Genomic DNA, 19428 nt, shown 5'->3' with positions numbered 1-19428 from the left:
TTTTTCTTCCCCTACACAGTTTTTTGAAGATATGTATGATTTTTAAATATTTATATACACACACACATATATATATATGTATATGTATGTGTGAATATAGATGTATATATACATATGTATATATACACACACACATATATATATGAAAGCTGCTTAAGTCTTTTAGTAACCTATGTGCTGTATGTATCTCAGACCATAATTATTTACATTACTACATCCAGGAGTTCTTAATTTGATTCTTTTAAGGAGATGAGGATGGAAAGAATTTATTTTTCAGATATTTGCCCCTCCCAGCAGATAAGTGCCTCATCAGTGCTCCTCAGAACACTAATACCTCTACCTTATAGTCAATAAGTATCCGCCTATAGAAAAGTATTAATCAGGACTTCTTTAGACTTTAGTTTTTTGGGGGAAAAAAAACCAACTAGGTACAATGTACTCTATGGAAGGAGCATAATATTTTCTTTCAACCAATGAAAATAGACAAGAAATATCCTCAGTAGGGAAGCCTGTCTCTTAATACTTAATATTGATAGATTAATAAACACATGGTTTTTACACTTAGTCTTAAGGCCACAGATAGCAAATAATTGCTCTGACATGGTAGTGTGTCCGAAACATGTAATGACGTGTGTGGGTTGAGCTAATATGGCTTTCCCAGGTGGGAGGCCAACGTGCTCTTTCTACTAAGGAATTTCCCTGATGACACTTTGCTGGCTCCTCTCCTGCTCTTCTGTAGATCTTCTTCTCCCAAGTACCTAAAAGGGCGGATGATCCTCTTAACTCTGTGAAGTACAAAAAGGAGCCTAGTTTTTGGATACTCCCCCAAGCCAGGTCGCCAGGATATTGTTTGCAAATAAAGAAAGGGTTTGTACTACATGGTATTTAGGGTAAAATCTTTACAAGAGAGCTTTCTTGAAAAGTCTGAAATACACATAGTTGGTTAAGGGCATAGGTTTGGAGTTAAACAGAAATTATCTTTAACTTTGGATTTGCTACTCAAAAAACGGCACTATAAGCCAGTCTTAAACCCACTGAGCATTAAGCCACAGCTTCCTTATCTGAAAAGTGGGGATGATAACACCTACCTTGCAGGGCCATTGTGAGAAATAATTAAGAGGGATATTTTTAGAATGTGAGTGAGTGTATACCTGTCTTCTGGTTAAACCTTCAGTGGCTTCCTACCTCATTTCAAATAATTTCCGAATTCCTTCCATAGCTTATAAGCCCCCTATGTGACCTGCCACTTCACTGAGCCGTGGATGTTCCCTGAAAATACCAGGCACACAATCCTCGGGGCCTTTGCACTTGCAGCTCCCTCTCTGGACTGCTCTTCTGTGAGCTCTTTATGCATGTGCGCACATGTTCACATACACAGACATTACCCTTTTAGGTTTTGGGGGTTTTTTTCCTTCATATTTATCATTTCTGATAGATTGTTTTTTGTTCATTGTCAAAATTCCCCCTAGAATATAAGCCATGAGAGCAGATACTTTGTTTTTATTTACTGCTCTATCTCCAGCAGGGAATTCATTCATTAAGCACCTCCAGTGATCCCAGTGATCCTTAGCTACACATCTGGGACTCTTTTTTTTTTTTTTTTCCTATTTTAAGTGGTTCCTAATGTTTAAGGAATTCTAAGGGTACCAAGGAGCTGGAACTGGAGGTCCTTCTGTGGGGGGCTCTGGAGAATGGTTAGCAAGAGGTCCTGTCTGTGGCAGCCGTGGAGGTATGCCACTTACGTCTCCTTCCGGGGGACCCTGCTGCTAGCTGTGTGTCACCAGACAACCTCTAGCTGCTGCAGCTGCTGATGACATTCATGCTGAGATCCCCAGCCTGTGAGTGACCTGGAAGAGATTCTGGAACCGTTCCTTTTCTGCCCCAGATGAGGCTGGTGGGAGTCCTTGCTCTAGGGCTTCCATCCACCTGGTGGAGACCCTTCCTCTCTCCCCTCACAGGTCTTAGTTCTGCCTCATGGTTTGAAGGCTCTCCCTGTCTGCTCCTGCCTCCTCTCCCTTATCCCTGATGCAGTTAGCGCTCCCTTCAGTGTAGAATGATGCTAAGCCTTTGGATCTGCAGTTTTCTACAGCTCTCGTCTCACTATAGAATTCTCTGGGTGATAGCAGTGGACTTTGTATACATGTTTCAGTAATTTCTGCACTTTTTGCAGACTGCAAGAAGCGAAAGAGCCAGGATTGGCCCTAAGATCCATTGGGACTGTGTCTTTGAGGCCCAAATATAAGCTGTTACAGAAGACAAAATGTAAGGGAGTGATATAGCATGCAGCTGGTGTAAAAGCAGGCATTTTTAAAAGCTGAATTACTGAAGTAGGAAATGTGTATATTCAGAGGGAAATTCCATGGAAGTCCTTTGAGGTTCCTTTCCCTTCAATGACTCTGTTCAACTTGGACTACCATCTCCAGATAGCAATAGCTCAAAACATTCTTTCCTCGACCTGCTTCTTCAGATACATGTCTTCTCTGTCACTTTATTTCTAATCATTTGCTCAGTGCAGTTTATAATTCTGGAACAAATTGTGGTTTAATTAGGAGCGTTTTACTGAAAAGGATTTTCCAGCTTGTGGTCATGCTTCAAGCCCATCTGCCAAGAGCACATCTCCTGTTGTTCTTGGAATTTTAGGTGGTGGCCGGGGGTGGGGTAGGGGTATTAGAGTAAAAGTTATTTGGGCACTTGTTGAAGAATGATAGGGCAGACTATGGTCAAGAGATGACTGCAGCGGAGGTTATACACTACTCGGGGAGAGGTTGAGCTCCACTCTGAATACAATGAGGAAGGGGGGGATTTGTAGCCAAGGAGCAGGTGGAAGTCACCTGGAGACGGTGGAAGTTGAGGCACCTGATCAGATATCAACGGTGATCACATCCTGACGGTAGGAGATTCTGGCTAAACCAACTTAGCAGGATTCCAACTAAAATCAATCAATGCAAAGACAGACATGGAAGCCCAAAAGTGGAGGTCTGGCTGGGAAGAAGATGCAGAGGACCCCGCCTAAGGTTTGCTCAAGGAGAGAATCTTTGGTGGCAGGGGAGAGGTATGGGGAGGAAGGGGACATATTTGATTTTAATGTTTGTTGTAAATATTTATTACAAAAGTAGTTCTCTTCCTCCCTGGCTCTGAGTAAGTTTGTCATCTTTAATTTTTCCTTATTTTAATTGCTAAAGTCACTAAGTTTTGACTAACATGACAGTTTTCCTGTCCAATTAAATTACTTTCAGTGACCACCCACTCCTCCTAAAAGTGTGTTCCGTTGACCTTGTTCTTCCTTCTGCAAGCTAAGACGTAGTGACTGAATATCCTAGGAACAATTGCTTCAAGTGTTCCATGGCAAGAATCAGGGAGCCCGTCCCAGTGTCCTGCCACAACACAAGAGCTCTCTCAGAATGTGACATTCCAGATTTGGCTTCAGAATACCCACATCAGAGGTTCTTCAGGGAGGGAGAGGGACAGAGACAGACACAGTCTGGCATCTCACACTGGCAGACCTTAAAAATTTAATCCCAGAGCTTTACGTCTGTATCTGGAAGTAAACGGGAAAGTGGAAATTCACAAATACTGATTCCCATACTTTAAGCAATCAGAAACACGGAGTTTGACTCTCTTACGTGGCCCATCCATGCACATCATCCCCCGACGCCAATTCAAATCCTACTTGAGCTGACTACAAATTACCACAGCCAAAAATAGGGTCAGAGGCCTTGTTAATAATAAGCACCATCAGGGCGCCTGGGTGGCGCAGTCGGTTAAGCGTCCGACCTCAGCCAGGTCACGATCTCGCAGTCCGTGAGTTTGAGCCCCGCGTCGGGCTCTGGGCGGATGGCTCAGAGCCTGGAGCCTGTTTCCGATTCTGTGTCTCCCTCTCTCTCTGCCCCTCCCCCGTTCATGCTCTGTCTCTCTCTGTCCCAAAAATAAATAAAAACGTTGAAAAAAAAATTTAAAAAAAAAATAATAAGCACCATCAAGTTAAATTTCAGGGTTTTAAAAGATACATAACTTGAAAAATCAGGAAAGGTGTTATGCTTTTCCCTTGCTGCTTTTCAGTAGCCTTCATCGACTCTTCTAAGCCAGGTCACTTGAAATGTTGAGGATATTCTTTTTCTTTCTTTCTTTCTTTCTTTCTTTCTTTCTTTCTTTCTTTCTTTCTTTCTTTCTTTCTTTCCTTCCTTCCTTCCTTCCTTCCTTCCTTCCTTCCTTCCTTCCTTCCTTCTTTCCTTCTTTCTTTCTTTCTTTCTTTTTTAATTTAAGTAATCTCTACATCCAACATGGGGCTCGAACTCACAACCCTTAGGTGAAGAGTTGCATACTTTTCTGACTGAGCCAACCAGGTGCCCCGACATTCTTTGTTTCTGAAGAAAGGAAAAAATGAAATGGTTGGGGGAAAAATGGAAAAAGTGAAATGATTAAAATTTTCCACTTGATATCAGAAAAAGTTCACTGTATCTCCATCATTGCTGAAATGAGCAAGTTATATGCTCATGGATGGTTATTGAGGGGGAGACATTTTCATTTCTGTTCCTATAAAATTTAAAACAACAGGTCTGGCACCTTGTGCAGCTTTCCAAATAACTTCCTGGATTGCCCTCTCACCATCTGAGAGCATCATCCACCCCTTCAGGGAGGTGCAGGGCAGGGTCTCCTAACCCCAACAGTATCTCCTTGGGTCACTACTCACCAACTGAAGAGGCTAGAAGCTAAAACTGTGTTCTGAGGGCTGAGCCTGTGTGGCTGATTTAGCCTGAGGCTGGCTTGTGCGGGGAACAAACATGACCTGACCTCCTTGTGCAAAAAACAAAATTTCACTGAGCCGCGTGCAGTAGTAATTTACAAACTCTGGGTTTCCTCCATATTTCGGCTCCCAGATTTGCATTCTGGAGCAGTGGAAGTAAGCACACAGTAGTACTGTTGCTCATTGTGAAGAGATGCTCTCCGTGCCGCCACGGAGATGTGTCTCTGCTGCTTGTTATCTGTGTCCTCGTGGGCAACTTGCTAACCTCAGGATCAGTTTACTCATCCATAATGTAGTGATGGTGGTATTTACCTCCTTTGTTCTTGGATGATTAATTGTAACTGATAACTGGCAACGTTAGTAATAGTTACTGGTACAATGTTATTAACAGTCAAGAAAAATTTACTGGGTTCAGATTATGCCTGAAGCACTCAAATGCCCAGAGGTAGCCTGTGAAATGGGCAGTTGTTACTGGTTGTTCTCCCTGCTTTTGGGGATGAAGAAACAGAGCTCAAATAAGCTTGTAACTGTCCAGCCACATCCGGATCTGGTCTGTCTGATCCTGAAACCAGTGTGAAATGCCCAGTGGTTTCTGGTGTCCATGAAATGATTTTTGTGCTATTGACACATGTTTCTACCACATCCCAAAGTAAGCTGTGATGCAGAGATGCATACCACTAGATAGGATGAATGGAACAGGGGTTTAGCCTGAAGGGAGGGAAAGAAATATGTGAAGGACTTCAAATTACAGGCAAATTTAGCAGTCAGCCACTCTGTAGACAGCAAAAATGTTCCATAAAGTTGACAAAAGTGAGCTTCAGAGCTGCTACTTGTGATCCTAGTGGCCAAAGCAATGCAGAAAGGCCGTCATGGGACTCTCTGCTGTATTATAAAGGAAGCAACAGATCAGGAAAAACCATTTTACTTGGTACTAGATCCTAGAAAACACTCTGACATGATGTACACAGCTGTGAAAAACACCCCTCTGAAGTAACCTGTTAATAAGTACCGTCTGTGCAGCTTGGGGATTCACAGGAGGAGGCCCCAAGACATACTGTAATAAAACCTAAAAAAGTTTCCAGCGCCTTCTAACCCTAGTGATGGTTACTGGCATTCGGTGACAAGAAGAGTGGAGCCTCCAGATAGGACTGCTGAACAGTTACCTGGGCCCAGCCCTGACAATGGCACCCTCCCTTCTGGGCCTCAGAGCAGGTACGATTCAAATGTGTGCTTTGGTGGAGCCAGCAATCCCAGCTCTGCCCTGTCAGCTATTCTGTACTGGACCAGACGCTTCATTGCTGTGTCTTGACAGCCTCCTTTATAACATAGGAGTAAGAATAGTACCCTCCTCGTAGGAATGGTGGGAGGTGAATAAGGCAATGTGTCTGAAGTGCACGTAGCATCGCCTGGCGCTCAGTAAGCATATCTGCTAGTAAAAGCTGGCTCAGGGGCACAGAGGCAGTACTCTGTGTATTTGGTGCCACAGACGCCTTGGGGGTTGCTTATCAACATACCAAAACTGTATACATCCATCTTGGTTTCTGGTTGAGCATTAGATAGGCGGAGCAAAGGTTTATATTCAGTTTAAACAGTTTAACCTAATAGGGACATCTGTCTAAAGAATCAAAGGCCATGGAAAGGAATACAAAAGCTGCGAATGCTCTTAATGTTACGTGACCAGTCTCTTCACAAGGTAATAGTGCATAGCAACGGTCTGGGTTGGAACAGCCATGACCAGTGTCTTCCTGCTCCTCTGTAGAATGTGAGCTGAGAAGCCCCAGTGTCTATCATCTCACAGGGTCTATAAATTAGAAGGGAGATTAACAAATGCAGTGAACATTCTGGATCCTTCCAGGGGGAAACCATACCCATGAGGGTAAAAAACAACTTCTGGACCCATCTGTTATCGCAGGTCTATAAATCATTTCTGCTGACAGAATGTCATCACCAAGGGCTTTAGTTCTAACTTGAAACCAAGTAAAAAAAATTGTGATTCTGAGAGAGGAAGTGTTTGTGCAGAATCAGAAAGGCTCCGCTACCTCTAGCCAATTCCTCTGGAATAAAGAGCTGAAATAAATAGGCCGTGTGGCATCACTTGGGCTCTGAAGTTCCAGGATCTTGATAGAAAACACTAGGTCCTGGTTAACTATTCCAGACTCCACCTGTGTCCCTAGTCTGTCGTCTGTTTTCATGCCAGTGGTTTATAATGTTACTGAAGTTTGATAAGACCTCTAGTGGCGTGTCGGTAACTCAGATGTCACTTGTCTCTCTCCAACTTTAACAGAGCCCTTTTCTCTTCCTGTCAGTTCTTATCAAACCAGGAAACAAGGACAGTGAGCCCCAAGTTTCCCCAAAGGTGGAGCCTGCAAACGCAGGGTTCGTTTACTGACCGTCCAGAAATCTGCTGGTAATAGGCACAAATTAAAAATCACCTTTGTTGCACAAGATTTGTTGATTTGTTTCCAGTACTTTATAGCCCCATGTGGTTCTCATGGCTACCATGTGTAGCTGTGCCCGCCTGGCACATTTGCATCATCGCTGAAAGTCTATTGGACAGCACTGATCTAGTCTAAAGCCTTGCAGAATTGGCAGCACATTTAAATGAGATGGTATTTGTGAAATGTCTTGCACAATAGCCCCCAAATTAAATAGTACTAGCTGTTTTCTAATGACTACTACAATTTATTCAGCACTTAGCTTGTCCCAGGCACTTAGGCTTTCTCAATTGTGAGAGCCCTATAAGGTTGGGATCCATTTTCTTAATTTTACAGACGGGAAAAGTGAAGTTTGGTGAGGTTAGGCAGCACCACCACCCAGATTCTCCAGCAGATGCCTGCTGAGGAGACTGGCACTGGAGCCCAGGAACTGTGAACTACAAAGCCTGGACCCCAGCACCACCTCTAGAAAGAGAGTCCCCTTTCTAGAAAACAGGAGACTCCTGCTATGATGTGAATGTCTCCACCCATTCCACCTCTCTTTATCTCCCCATCCAGTCACAAGCACAAAAGAGCCTCTGCACAGCTGTTTAAGTAAAGTGGTGTTGACATCTTGATTAGCCAGCCCCAAGTCCCTTTCCCTAGCTGGTGGTAAGACTTGACCATTCCCTGTTTGATGATGAGACCCCACAGTAAAGAGTTGTAGCATTTGTAATGCTGGTGGGTAATGACGGTGGACAAGAGGACAGGAGAGCAGAGGTAAGAAAGAGCACAAATAGGGGCATCTGGGTGGAGCAGCGTCCGACTCTTGAGCTCAGCTCAGGTCTCAGGGTCCTGAGTTCAAACCCCGTGTGTGCTCTGCATTGGATGTGGTGCCTACTTAAAACAATAAATAAATAGACACACAAGTAAAATAAACTCAACCACCTGTTACCTGGAAGCCCCACTGAATACCTGCCTCCTTTTCAGAGTATTCAGTCTGCTGAGATTTCTGCCATTCCTCACAAGAAATGGGATTAAATTTTGTTTAACCAAAATACTTTTAGAATTGAAACAGGAAAAATATTTTAATGTACGTCATCTTGAAAGTGACCTGAATCTTTGAAAGACAGGTTGTGATATTAAGTAATGTTGAAGTGGCATATGTTAATAGGGGGAAATATGCTAAAAACAGTGTTGAGACACACAGCTTTTAAATATACTCTAGCCTCGATGAAATGGCAGAAGTGCCTCAGGAAGCCCATCGGAGCACCGAGCAGGGATCCTTGAGGCAGAAAAAGGTTTTTGCCTGTAGTGATTCCAGCCAGAGTGATTCTTTGCACCTCTCAAATAAAATGCCTCACCCTGGTCCCCTGCCTGTTCACAGTTCCACAAAAGGAGTTCCTGTGCCTTTCACTCTGTCTCTCCCAGGGGCCTAAGGAAAGAATGAGGTTGGGCTGGAGGAGTTAACTAGTCCTTGAGCTCTGAAATGTGGCTGTGTCGAATTTTAGGAGTCCTGTGAGAACTGAAATTCTGAGCTCCCTGGAGGAAGTTCTGTTCTGGTTTGTCTCCTTACCAGAGAATCCCATCGCCATTTGTTAACTGCCAAAAGGATTTGCAAAGGAGAACGAGACCAGCTTCCTTTGATGACCCACCCCCCTGCCATGCCCAAGTCTGGAGGGCGGTTTTCCTGACAAGGAGACGGAGAATATTACTGCCTCAGCTAGGTCACAGGGCCACAACCCTAGTTGTGGTCAGTAACTCTCCTTGTGACTCTGTGTGAAATTTAACACAGCTGGTAGGGGAAAAAAAGAATGGAGATTGTGTACTTAAACTCACCCTGAGGGCCAGGTTGTTCTGCGTGTTCCTGGGAGTGGAGAGAAACCTAAATAGATTAGGTTTCCTTCCATGATTGCTGCATACTCAGATTTGTTCTGATTTTTATGGGGAGTTTGAACACGTTTAGTCCAAGAATCTTGTGGACAGAGTGGACAACATTATTGTGAACTTTGTTGGGAACCTTGTCTTTAGCATGGGTCAGGGCTCCTTGGAGCTCCCACAGAGAATTTCTCTCTGGCAACTGCTTCTCCTAACAACCAATGTGTTTTTATCTGTGAACTGTATGGGTTCCTAGTCAATGGTGTTTTCTCCCTTTTTGCTTTGGTTGCTAGGGAGCCCAGAGCCAAATTAGTATCCTGTTTTAACTGTTTGGGATCTTATGGTAAGCCTTTTTGGAGCTATCTTTTGTTTTGACCTTACTCTACTTTTCTACCTTATTTTTCTTTTCTTTGTCCAGATTCTTATCCTGGTTTGGAAATGATTTCCTTGTAGTGGCATTCAAGCAGTGCTCCTGGTCCAGTGGGTATTCCTGGGAGGTACCTCAAAGCCACACCCAAACTCTGAGATGAGCTTGTATGAATTATAAAAAGGAGCCTGTCTGCCAGGCAGACAGCCTCATTGCAGTGCCCTTGTATTTGTACATCTGTCTATGGCAGCCTTCCAAGGACTGACCCTGATGGATTCTGGGCTTGGTACAACCCCCTCAACCTGAGTAATTTCTTGTTTATCTGTTTTATCTGTTGGCCTACTGAAAAATGTTTTATTTGAAACAGGATATCGTGTGTTCATTTATTTTCGAGCGCAGGACTTTAGTTTCAGGGTGCCTTTGATGTGCTAGGCACTCGGAACACAAACGTGAACCAGAATGTCTCAAGGATCCTGCCATGTGGAAGTTACACTCTGGTGTGAAAGCCACACGATAAGTCAATAAACAAAGAAATAAAAATAATTGCAGATTGTGATTGGTGCAATTGATATAATCAGGATACTGTAATAGAGAATAAAATGAGAGCCTTTTTTAAGGAGGTGTTAGGGAAATCCCCTCTGAAGACAGGTGAGGTGAGGTCTGCAGGATAAAGAGGCTCTACTTATGCCTAGGGCAGTAGGAAGGGACCTCCTAGGTAGTGGAAGCTGCAAGTGCAAATGCCCTGAGGCTAGAAAGAGCTAGGGAGGAGTTCAAGGAAAAGAGTTCGCATGGATTGAGTGAAGCAGAAGGAAAACAACAGAAAGTGGCATGATAAACAGTCTGAAGGACCCAGATTGTCTAGGAACTTTGAGACCCTGGTAAGGAGTATGGTTTTATCCTAAATAATGCAGGAACCCATTGAATGGATTTAACGCACTGATGAAAAGTTCAAAGAGTCAATCTGGCTGCTGTGGGAAGAAAGAAGAGAAGCGGTAAGATCAGACCTTGGGTGCAATAATGATGGTTTGGACCGAAGTGGTGGTAAGATGGAGTGAAGTGGATATACATGAAATATGAAGGAGACTCGTTAATGGAAGTGAGAGAGGAAAGTCAAGAATGCTCTGGTTCAATAAATCAGTAGATACTGAACAGGAAGAGGTGAAGAAGTCAAACGAATATAGGAGAATGTGTTCTGTTGTGCTAGGGGCTAGAAGGATCAGGTGAAATGGCCCAAGAGTGGGATGTTAGGAATTGAAATTTCAAGGCGGTAATGATAAGCTCTGGGGGTACTTCGTAATTGACAAAGAAAGAAAAAAAACATTACAGTTACAGAGGCCAAGTAATTGAAAGTTCCACCTCAAAATAAGTTGAAAAACTATTCTTATCATGTGTGTTTCATGGATCACTTCAGATCCTTATTTAGAATAGGATAGAGTGCACATAAATAATAACTATGGTGGCTGGTTCATTGTGGGTCAACTCTGTAAATACCATTTTAGGACATACTTTTGAGTGTTGTGCACCAGAATTCTGTACTACCATAAAGATACTGCTTGGGGAGTATTTGAAAATGTGTGAATTCTCCTATTTTAATTAGTTGCTGATTCTTGTTTCTCAATCAGTAATGACACAAGACTCCCTACCACTTTGTAGGTCAAGTTTAATACCTTTTGTGTGGCATACAGTATCCTTCTGATCTAGCCTTATTATGTGTCCAGTCTCATCCACTGCTACTCTTGTGAGGTAGTCTAACCACACCAACTCCTCAGAAGTTCCCACTGTCGGATCAAGCCTACATGTCCTTGCAAATGCTGCTCTCTGCTCCTCATGGATAATTTCTACCCATGCTCTAAGACCTATGTAAAGTGTAATCTTCTGGGTCAAGCCTTTTCAAAAAGGTCGCACCATTCAAAGTGCTATCATTGTGGGTCATGTATTGGCAATATCATGTTGTTAGTAATTTGCTGCCACAAATGTAAATTTGAACCATACATTATGGATAGTAGCTACAGCTTGCTGAATTGTAATTGTGTGTCAAGTACTTTACGTTTATCAACTCCTTTAATTCCTACAAGCCTGAAAGGTATGTGTAAATACCTCCATTTATTAGATAAGGATTCTGAGACTTAGAAAGGGCTTTTCTAGGAGACAATAAAAAATAAATGGCAGAACTGGGTTTTGAGTCCAAAAGCAAAGGTCATCCCATGCCCTCATTCTTTGTATTTTCCATTGCTATGTGTGCAGTGCTTAGCATGTAACTGGCATGGAATTGAAATGGGTATGATATTCTTCTCCTGTCAGAAGACCACCCAAACAAATTTGAAGTCTGACTTTGTACAAGGCCCCTGGAACTCCAAATTCTGACACTTTATGGTGTCCCAGTATCTTGACATTGGATTTACCTTGATGAATGTCTCTGCTTCCCTAAAATTTAGACAGCTCTGTTTTGATTGGTGCAATCTGAACTACCCTTAAAGTCTTAATCCTATAATTGCTCTTTATTTGTTTTAAGTCACTGCCCTGATCCATGTTTGGCAGACAGGTTCCCTATTGTTTGCTCTGTGATTATCTAAGAGGACAAGTTCTTTAGATCATGATGAGAAGGACATGTGGATTTGTTGACACATGGGTGCCAAGGCTTGGTGCAATGCAATCAGAGGGCAGAAGGTATCTGGGTTCATTTCCTGAATATTCTTTTACTTTCATTGTTGTAAAATTTTCCTGCCGCTCATAAGCACAATGGCGCTTTCTTGCTAAAGACCAGGGATCCTTTGCCAAGTGTATTATAGCTGCCCTTGGGCCCCTGCATGTGGCTAACGTTCCTTCTTGATTCAGATTTTGATTCTGTAGGTTTCAAACATAGTTTCTGGTGTCAAAGGCCATAACAGTGCTTCTCAAACTTTAGCGTGCATTAGAATCACCTGGAGGCGTTGTTGGAACACAGATTTCTGAGCTCTACCCCTGGAGACTCTGATTCAATCCATGTGGGCTGGAGCCCTAGACTCTACAGTTGATGCTGTTGGTCCAAGGACTACACTTTGTGTAGCTCAAAACCCTGCTCAAGCTCTGGTTTACTGGACACCAAATGAGGTTGGACGTAAAAGCAAAAATTTCAGCAGTTTTCTGAGTAAGCATATGAATGCTGAATTGTGTAGACAAAAAAGAAAAAAAAAACATAGACTAAAAAAATTATCTCCTGGTTTTTTCCATTATATTAAATACAGGCAATGGTACCTCTTTTGTGGAGGGAGACCAGTTGGCTAGAATCTGGGAGTCCTTCTTCCTTCTCTGAGTTCTTCTTGCAATGTCCTAGAGAAACTTTATTCTCTGTGATCAGTCTTTCAATATAAAAGTGAATGCAAAGAGTTTTCAAGATGAAAATACTCCATGATAAGAAATGTGGTCATTAAGGTTTAGGATGCAAAAGCGTGATTTCTCATTTTCCCTATTTAGAGGCTAAAAGGTGCTTGCATTTTTATTAGATTCAAAGTGGTATGAGTCATACAGATCAACAAATTTCTTTTTAACAGGAATCCTTTGTGTTTGAACCCAACTGCCTCTTCAAAGTGGATGAATTTGGCTTCTTTCTGACCTGGAGAAGTGAAGGCAAGGTATGGCCCAAGAACAGCAAGTTGTTCTTTCCTGCTCTCTGGTTTAAACTACTTTATTTCTCAACAAGCAGGCAGAATGCCTCTTGAGAGCATGGACCCTATGCTTATTCATTACTTCAAGATTTTAAAAACGTACTTGCATGTGCTGGGCATTGGGGATGCAGTGCTGATCAAGGACAATATCTTAGACCTCATAGATTCCAGTCTAGGAGAAAAAGCAGGCATTACAAAAAAAAGTAGAAGTCATTGAGTGCTGTGAAAGAGAAGGTCAGGTTGTTACAAGAGTTAAAAACAGGCAGATCTGATTTAATCTTGGGAATTAGGAAGGTTTCCTTGAAGAGATATTCAAGCTGAGGCTCAAAAGCACATTAAGAGGATGGTCATCTTGTTATACCCCAGGACTTCACTCAATACACAGCACAGTGCACACATTTAATGAATCTTTGAACTGAATTTAACACAGTAGAATTGGAATTCTATAAAAGCATTATTCCCACTTAATATTTCATGTACACACATATATTTAATGATATATACACACACACACACACACACACACCCCAGTAATATAGTATTATATGCATAAAGGTAACAGCACTTTTATTATAAAAGTAATAATAAATAATTATGCAGACTTACGTTCATATATATGAACATATACATATATATGTATATTTGAATGGAATATATTGAAATTGAATGGTCTTGACTATTTCTGATCATTGGATATTGCGATTACTATCCTTTATTTTTCATTCCCCCTCTACCTTACTGTCATTGGTGTTGCCTTCATCATCATGTACCTCATCTGTGCCACAAGTCTGGCAGGATTTTGCCTCACTGCTGTATTATATTCTCTCTTTTCAGGAAGGACAAGTTCTAGAATGCTCCCTCATCAACAGTATTCGATTGGGAGCCACCCCAAAGGTACCTGTGATTGGTGTTTGCTGTTCTTCTAAACACAGATTTCCTTAGGTTGGAAAAGGTTTCTAGAATGCTATTTTAACCTGTTATTGCCCAAACTCATCAGCTGGGAGTTAAGAAAACACACAGTTCAGAAATCTTTTCATCTATGGAGTGCCTAGGTAGCTCAATGGGTTAAGCATCTGACTTCAGCTCAGGTCATAATCTCCCGGTTTGTGAGTTCCAGCCCCACGTTGGGCTCTGTGCTGACAGCTCAGAGCCTGGAGCCTATTTCAGATTCTGTGTCTCCCTGTCTCTCTGCCCTTCTCCCACTCATGCTCTGTGTCTTTCTCTCTCAAAAATAAATAAACATTTAAAAAATTTTTTTAAAGAAATCTTTTCATCTGTACCTTTTGGGTGGTTTGGATTGCATTACATTTAGTTATATTAGAAACGTTGTTCACCTTTCAAAGAGAAGATGCTTTCATGGTATCAGCATCAAAGAAACCGTTTCCTTAACTCAGAAATTAATTTGTCAAGGGCCCTCTCCCTCCGCTGCCATTTTTTTTTTTTTCTTTTCAGCAAACAGTGAGTCACTTCTGGTCTGTGGTTGATGTGGAAATTTAAATAGCTTGGGTAGTTTCATATTTGTGCACCTGTGCACGCAGACATTGGCTCACCTTGGAGGCTCAGTTTGCCTCTGAGAGAAAAAGATGACAGAGCATATAAATCAGTCTTCTTCACAGTGATTGATTTGTTTGAATAAGAAGCTGTTTGCATAGTGGTGCTAGGAATTTAAAAGCTGGCTTTTTTCTAGAATATTAAAGCACAGTATTTATTCCCATTTTCATAATAGCCCTGCAGGTTTTTAGATGTTGAAAACAAAATTATGTTCCTCATTTTGTTCCTCTTTGTCTTTTTTAAAGCTGTCCTCTTTTTATGTTAGTTAAAATTTCTGTGTAACTATGTTGGCATTTCCTTCTGAGTTCTCCTGGAGGACAAAATGCTATTTTATTTGCTATTTAGGGTAAAATTATACTGTCATCATTCCAAATGAAGATGCCATGGCTTCTAGAGATGAGCATACTTTTTGTGTCCAGGTTACTTGACAGACTTAATCTTATTTTTTAATGACCCTTGATTGCTGGCCGTGGCAATGCCCATGTTTATTTGCATGAGACCTCAGTCACTGTCCTCTGCTGAGAGACCCCTTTGATCTTTGTGGACACAAGCAGGTCCCAGTCACAACCTTTCCATCCCATTTTCATATACCAGGCCCTGTAATAATTACAACCAAGAACCTAAAGACAGACCCTCACACCTAGTTTTCTAAATCAATAGTATTATAATACCTTTCTTACCAAATGAGTTCAAGTAATGTGTAGTGTTATAAGTTTTACCTCTACAAGCTTTAGAATAATGCTAGATATCTGGGCATTCTAGGTAAAAAGAAAACATTTGTCCTGTGTATTTTTACATCAGATGAGCAATGTTTCCTCCAGGCTTTGATCTAACAGTTTTTTCCTGTGTGTATATATATGTCTATACAGGATCCCAAAATCCTGGCTGCTCTTGAAGCTGTTGGAAAGTCAGAGAATGATCTGGAAGGGCGAATAGTTTGTGTCTGCAGTGGCACAGATCTGGTGAACATCAGTTTCACATACATGGTGGCTGAAAATCCGGAAGTAACTAAGGTAGCCTCAGTGAAAGCACCTCTCTCCCTTTCCCCCCCAGATGTATATGGATGGTGTGCATAATCTTTATGTATAATGTCATTTTGATTTATATATTAAAAGTTGTATAGTAATTTAAGATTTAAAAAAATCTATTTCCATTGCCTAGCTGAACATTGGTGTAGAAAATTCAGCAAGCACCATGCTTTTAGAGTATCACTTACATATACCAAGAATCCAAATACCTCTGTGGATATGTTGTAGGGAAAACTAGCCCAGGACCTCTCTCACACTAGAATGTGCACAGGAGTCACCTGGGAATTTTTTAAAATGCACATTCTGATTCGGTAAGTCTGAGATGGGGACAAAATTCTCCCTAACAGGTTCCCAGCTGATACCGATGATGCTGGTCGGAGAACCACATGAATAGCAGGGGACTAGATCAGCACTGCCTGGTAGAAATGTAAATCAAGCCACAGATACCATTTACATTTTCCTAGCAGCCACATTTAAAGAGTAGGAAGGAACAGGTGAAATTAATTTCAATAAAATAGTTTATTCAGCACAGTATACCCAAAATACCGTCGTTTTAATGTGAAATCAAAATAAAACTTATTAATGACATATTTTACATTTTTTATACCAGGTCTTCAAAATGTGATGTGTGTTTTCAATTCAGACCAGCTACATCTGAAGTGTTCAATAGCTGCATATGGCTGATGGCTATCATAGTAGATAGTTCAGGTCTAGACGGTAAAGATATTCAAGCTCCAATCCCTGCCCCTATAAGTTATTGAAGTATTGGATCATGATCCATCTTTTAATACCATACCTAGCGTACCATTGCCCTGGCAAGCAAGTCTGAAAGAGATTTTGTCCCAAGTAGAAAGCCTCAAACATAAATCAGTTTGCTGCAAGTCATTTGTCTTCAGGGTGGTTTTACCTCTGAACAGAGAGAGCTCTCATTATCTTTCTGTAGTAGGTGTGAAGAGGCCTTAGCCTTGATTCTCCCATTGCAGAGACCTGAGTTTGGGGGCTAAGGGAGGCGTTTCATTTTCCCAGTTAATCCTATAATGTAGGATTGAATAAGAAAGTCATCATTTAGAGCTGGGGGGAATGTACAGATAAGATCATCTGACAAAACCAGACTTCGAAGACTTAACCCTGCACCCAGAGCTATCTGGTGGCAGAAGTGAGTTCTACAGACTCTGAGAGCCTATAGGCTCTCTACTTCCACTCACAAAGTGTGGCCCACATTCCAGCAACACAGCCTCACCTAGAAGGTCCTTACACTTTAGAGTCGCCAATCCACCCAGACCTGATCCAGAATCTTTGCTTTTTTAACAAGATGCAACCCCCACCCCCCCCCACCCCCGCCCCAGATGACTCAGATGTGTGGTGAAGTCTGAGGAGCTCCCAGGCTTAGGCTTTGGAGCCAGGAATGGTTGCTCCATGTTACAGGGAAGCCTTTGTTTCTGTCTTGTGGTGGTTTTGTGGGTTTTGTGCTGTTGTTCCAGGTTGCTTCACTTTGGGAGAATAGATATTGCAAAGCCTTTAAGTTCTTTTATTATCTTGCTTAGATCAACACCAGTTTGAATGGTTTCTTGAACCCTGCTGATGTCAACATACATTGTTCCTGCTTTTTGGCATTTACGTCTGCATATCTTCTACAAAGGTCTTTTTTAGTGGCTGTTTGCCATAGCAACATTCAATCCCAGAAGTCCATGTTGACCACCCACAAAGAAAAAGTCTCGTTAATCAGATGCAGGTATTGAGCTGCCCAACATTTTGCAAAAAGACAGCTCTGTAGACCTGTGTTTTCTGGCTTTCATCAACCCGTCACATTACAAGAAGCAGGGTGGCTCAGTATAAGCTTGGCATCAGGTTGCCTGGGCTCAAATCCTGGCTTTCCCCCTTAGCAGCTGTGTGATTTAGGCACACAGTTTACCTCTCTGTGCCTCATTATCTTCATCTGTAAAATGGGAATAATACCAAAGTATCTGCCATTAGGATTGTCATGAGGATTGCATGAGTTACTACTTGGAAAGGGCTTAGTGCAGTGTCCCTCACTGAAAGTCTTTGATGAGTGTTAGCTATTAGGATCACAGGGTCACAGAATATTATTAGGACAGGAAATGGAGTTTAAATTTTTTTTTTTCAACGTTTTTTTATTTATTTTTGGGACAGAGAGAGACAGAGCATGAACGGGGGAGGGGCAGAGAGAGAGGGAGACACAGAATCGGAAACAGGCTCCAGGCTCCGAGCCATCAGCCCAGAGCCTGACGCGGGGCTTGAACTCACGGACCGCGAGATCGTGACCTGGCTGAAGCCGGACGCTTAACCGACTGCGCCACCCAGGCGCCCCAGGAAATGGAGTTTAGAAAGCACTTCCTAACACTTCATTTTTCAGATGAGGAGAGTGAGGCCAAGGAGTTAGCAGAACTCAACTAAGACTACACAGCGGGCTAGGCCAGAGTCTGGTTTAAAGCCCAGGCCTTCTCACTTCCCATGTGATGCTCTTGCTGTGCCACCCCACCTGATGCCCTGGGCAAGTACAGTCCTGGGAAGATGGCTTAAATCAGTAAATCCCATAACATTTTTGCTTTCCATGGTTTGATTGCTATCAATCTTAGTCCATTTTGCTTCAGAACCATGTTTGGAGACCCATACTCATGAGTAGGTAGTATATATGTCTATCTTTGAGATAGAGGGTATGTACTAAAAGTTAAGATTTGGGGTTCTTTTCTTGGTAGCATTTCCACTGAAGCTTTGACATGTGGAGGAGAAGAGAGTGAAAAAGCTTGTTATTGAGTATACATTTATGTGGATAATCTTGCCTACTTCCTGATTTCAAAACTTAAAATAACTGCATGGTTCATATCATTATGCTACCTCCAGCACTGACACTATCTTCCCCGTCCCCACCATCTTATTTCTATTCCTATGTATGTGTTACAATCCCTAACAGAACACACAAGCCATCAAGGTGAGAGGATTGATACAGAATACAACAAATGTAATGACCTCGGGTCACAGTGATGGCAGAACTCACAAATTCGATCTGGTTAAGTGAGAAATGTGGAGATGTCCCGTGTGTCTGAAATGACACTTGTGACTTTGTGATACCACTGAAGCATGATTACAGGCTATGAGCCTGGAATCCTGGTGCCACATGATACGCTAACTGCCTTCTATTCTTGCCCTGTGTTCCTGGTCAGTTTTTCACAAAAGTCCATTAAAACAAGTCAGCATCTTTTAAAATAACACATACATATCTTAGACACTTTCTTTTAACTGGAAGCATATAATGTGATTTGGTTGTTGGCCAAACTCTTAATATCAGGTATGAAGTATCTTCATTCAGTATGGGTCTGTGGATTGGGGTCCATGTCGTTTTTGCCTATATCTCACCCATGAGGCATTTGTTGCCTCAAATATCCAGTTTGGTTTCTTTGAAGTTGAAGTGAGGCTTTTAAAGACATTCATGAAGCAATGGGAGTGCAGAACCCTACAACTTTATGACTCCTTTCTCTAATCCTATTGTTGTCCACACAGTTTGAGAAAAAAACATGTTGAGCAACTCGCTTTTAAAGACATCTTTCCAAAATATCCAACTTAGAGAAGGAACAACTCTCTTTCTTTCCACGAGCGTATTTCATTGGTTCATATGGGTTTTTTTTATGTTTTTATTTTTGAGAGAGTGCAAGCAGGGGAGGGGCAGAGAGATTGGAGGACAGAGGATCTGAAGTCGGATCTGCACTGATGGCAGAGAGCCTGATGGCGGGCTCAAACTCACGAACCATGAGATCATGATCTGAGCCAAATTCAGGTGACTAAC

The 19428-nt window shown here is 42.1% G+C and overlaps 1 protein-coding gene across 14 annotated transcripts in view; it reads left to right on the top strand.

Annotated features, from left to right (window-relative positions):
- The window catches only part of PLCB4 (phospholipase C beta 4), a 422070-nt gene that overhangs the window by 266495 nt on the left and 136147 nt on the right, over positions 1-19428 (top strand). For all 14 annotated transcript variants that reach the window (XM_086701713.1, XM_086701708.1, XM_086701702.1 and 11 more), the window contains 3 exons: positions 12934-13014; positions 13882-13941; positions 15468-15611. In XM_086701713.1, the coding sequence (XP_086557839.1) occupies positions 12934-13014; positions 13882-13941; positions 15468-15611 (285 nt within the window). The remainder of the gene's footprint in view (positions 1-12933; positions 13015-13881; positions 13942-15467; positions 15612-19428) is intronic.

Source organism: Puma concolor, chromosome A3 (genome assembly GCF_028749965.1).
Source record: "Puma concolor isolate L17-30 chromosome A3, mPumCon1.1.hap2, whole genome shotgun sequence".
Classification (NCBI taxonomy): Eukaryota; Metazoa; Chordata; class Mammalia; order Carnivora; family Felidae; genus Puma; species Puma concolor.
The sequence above is the reverse complement of the archived record's forward strand: the minus strand, read 5'-3'. Positions and strand labels throughout refer to the sequence as shown.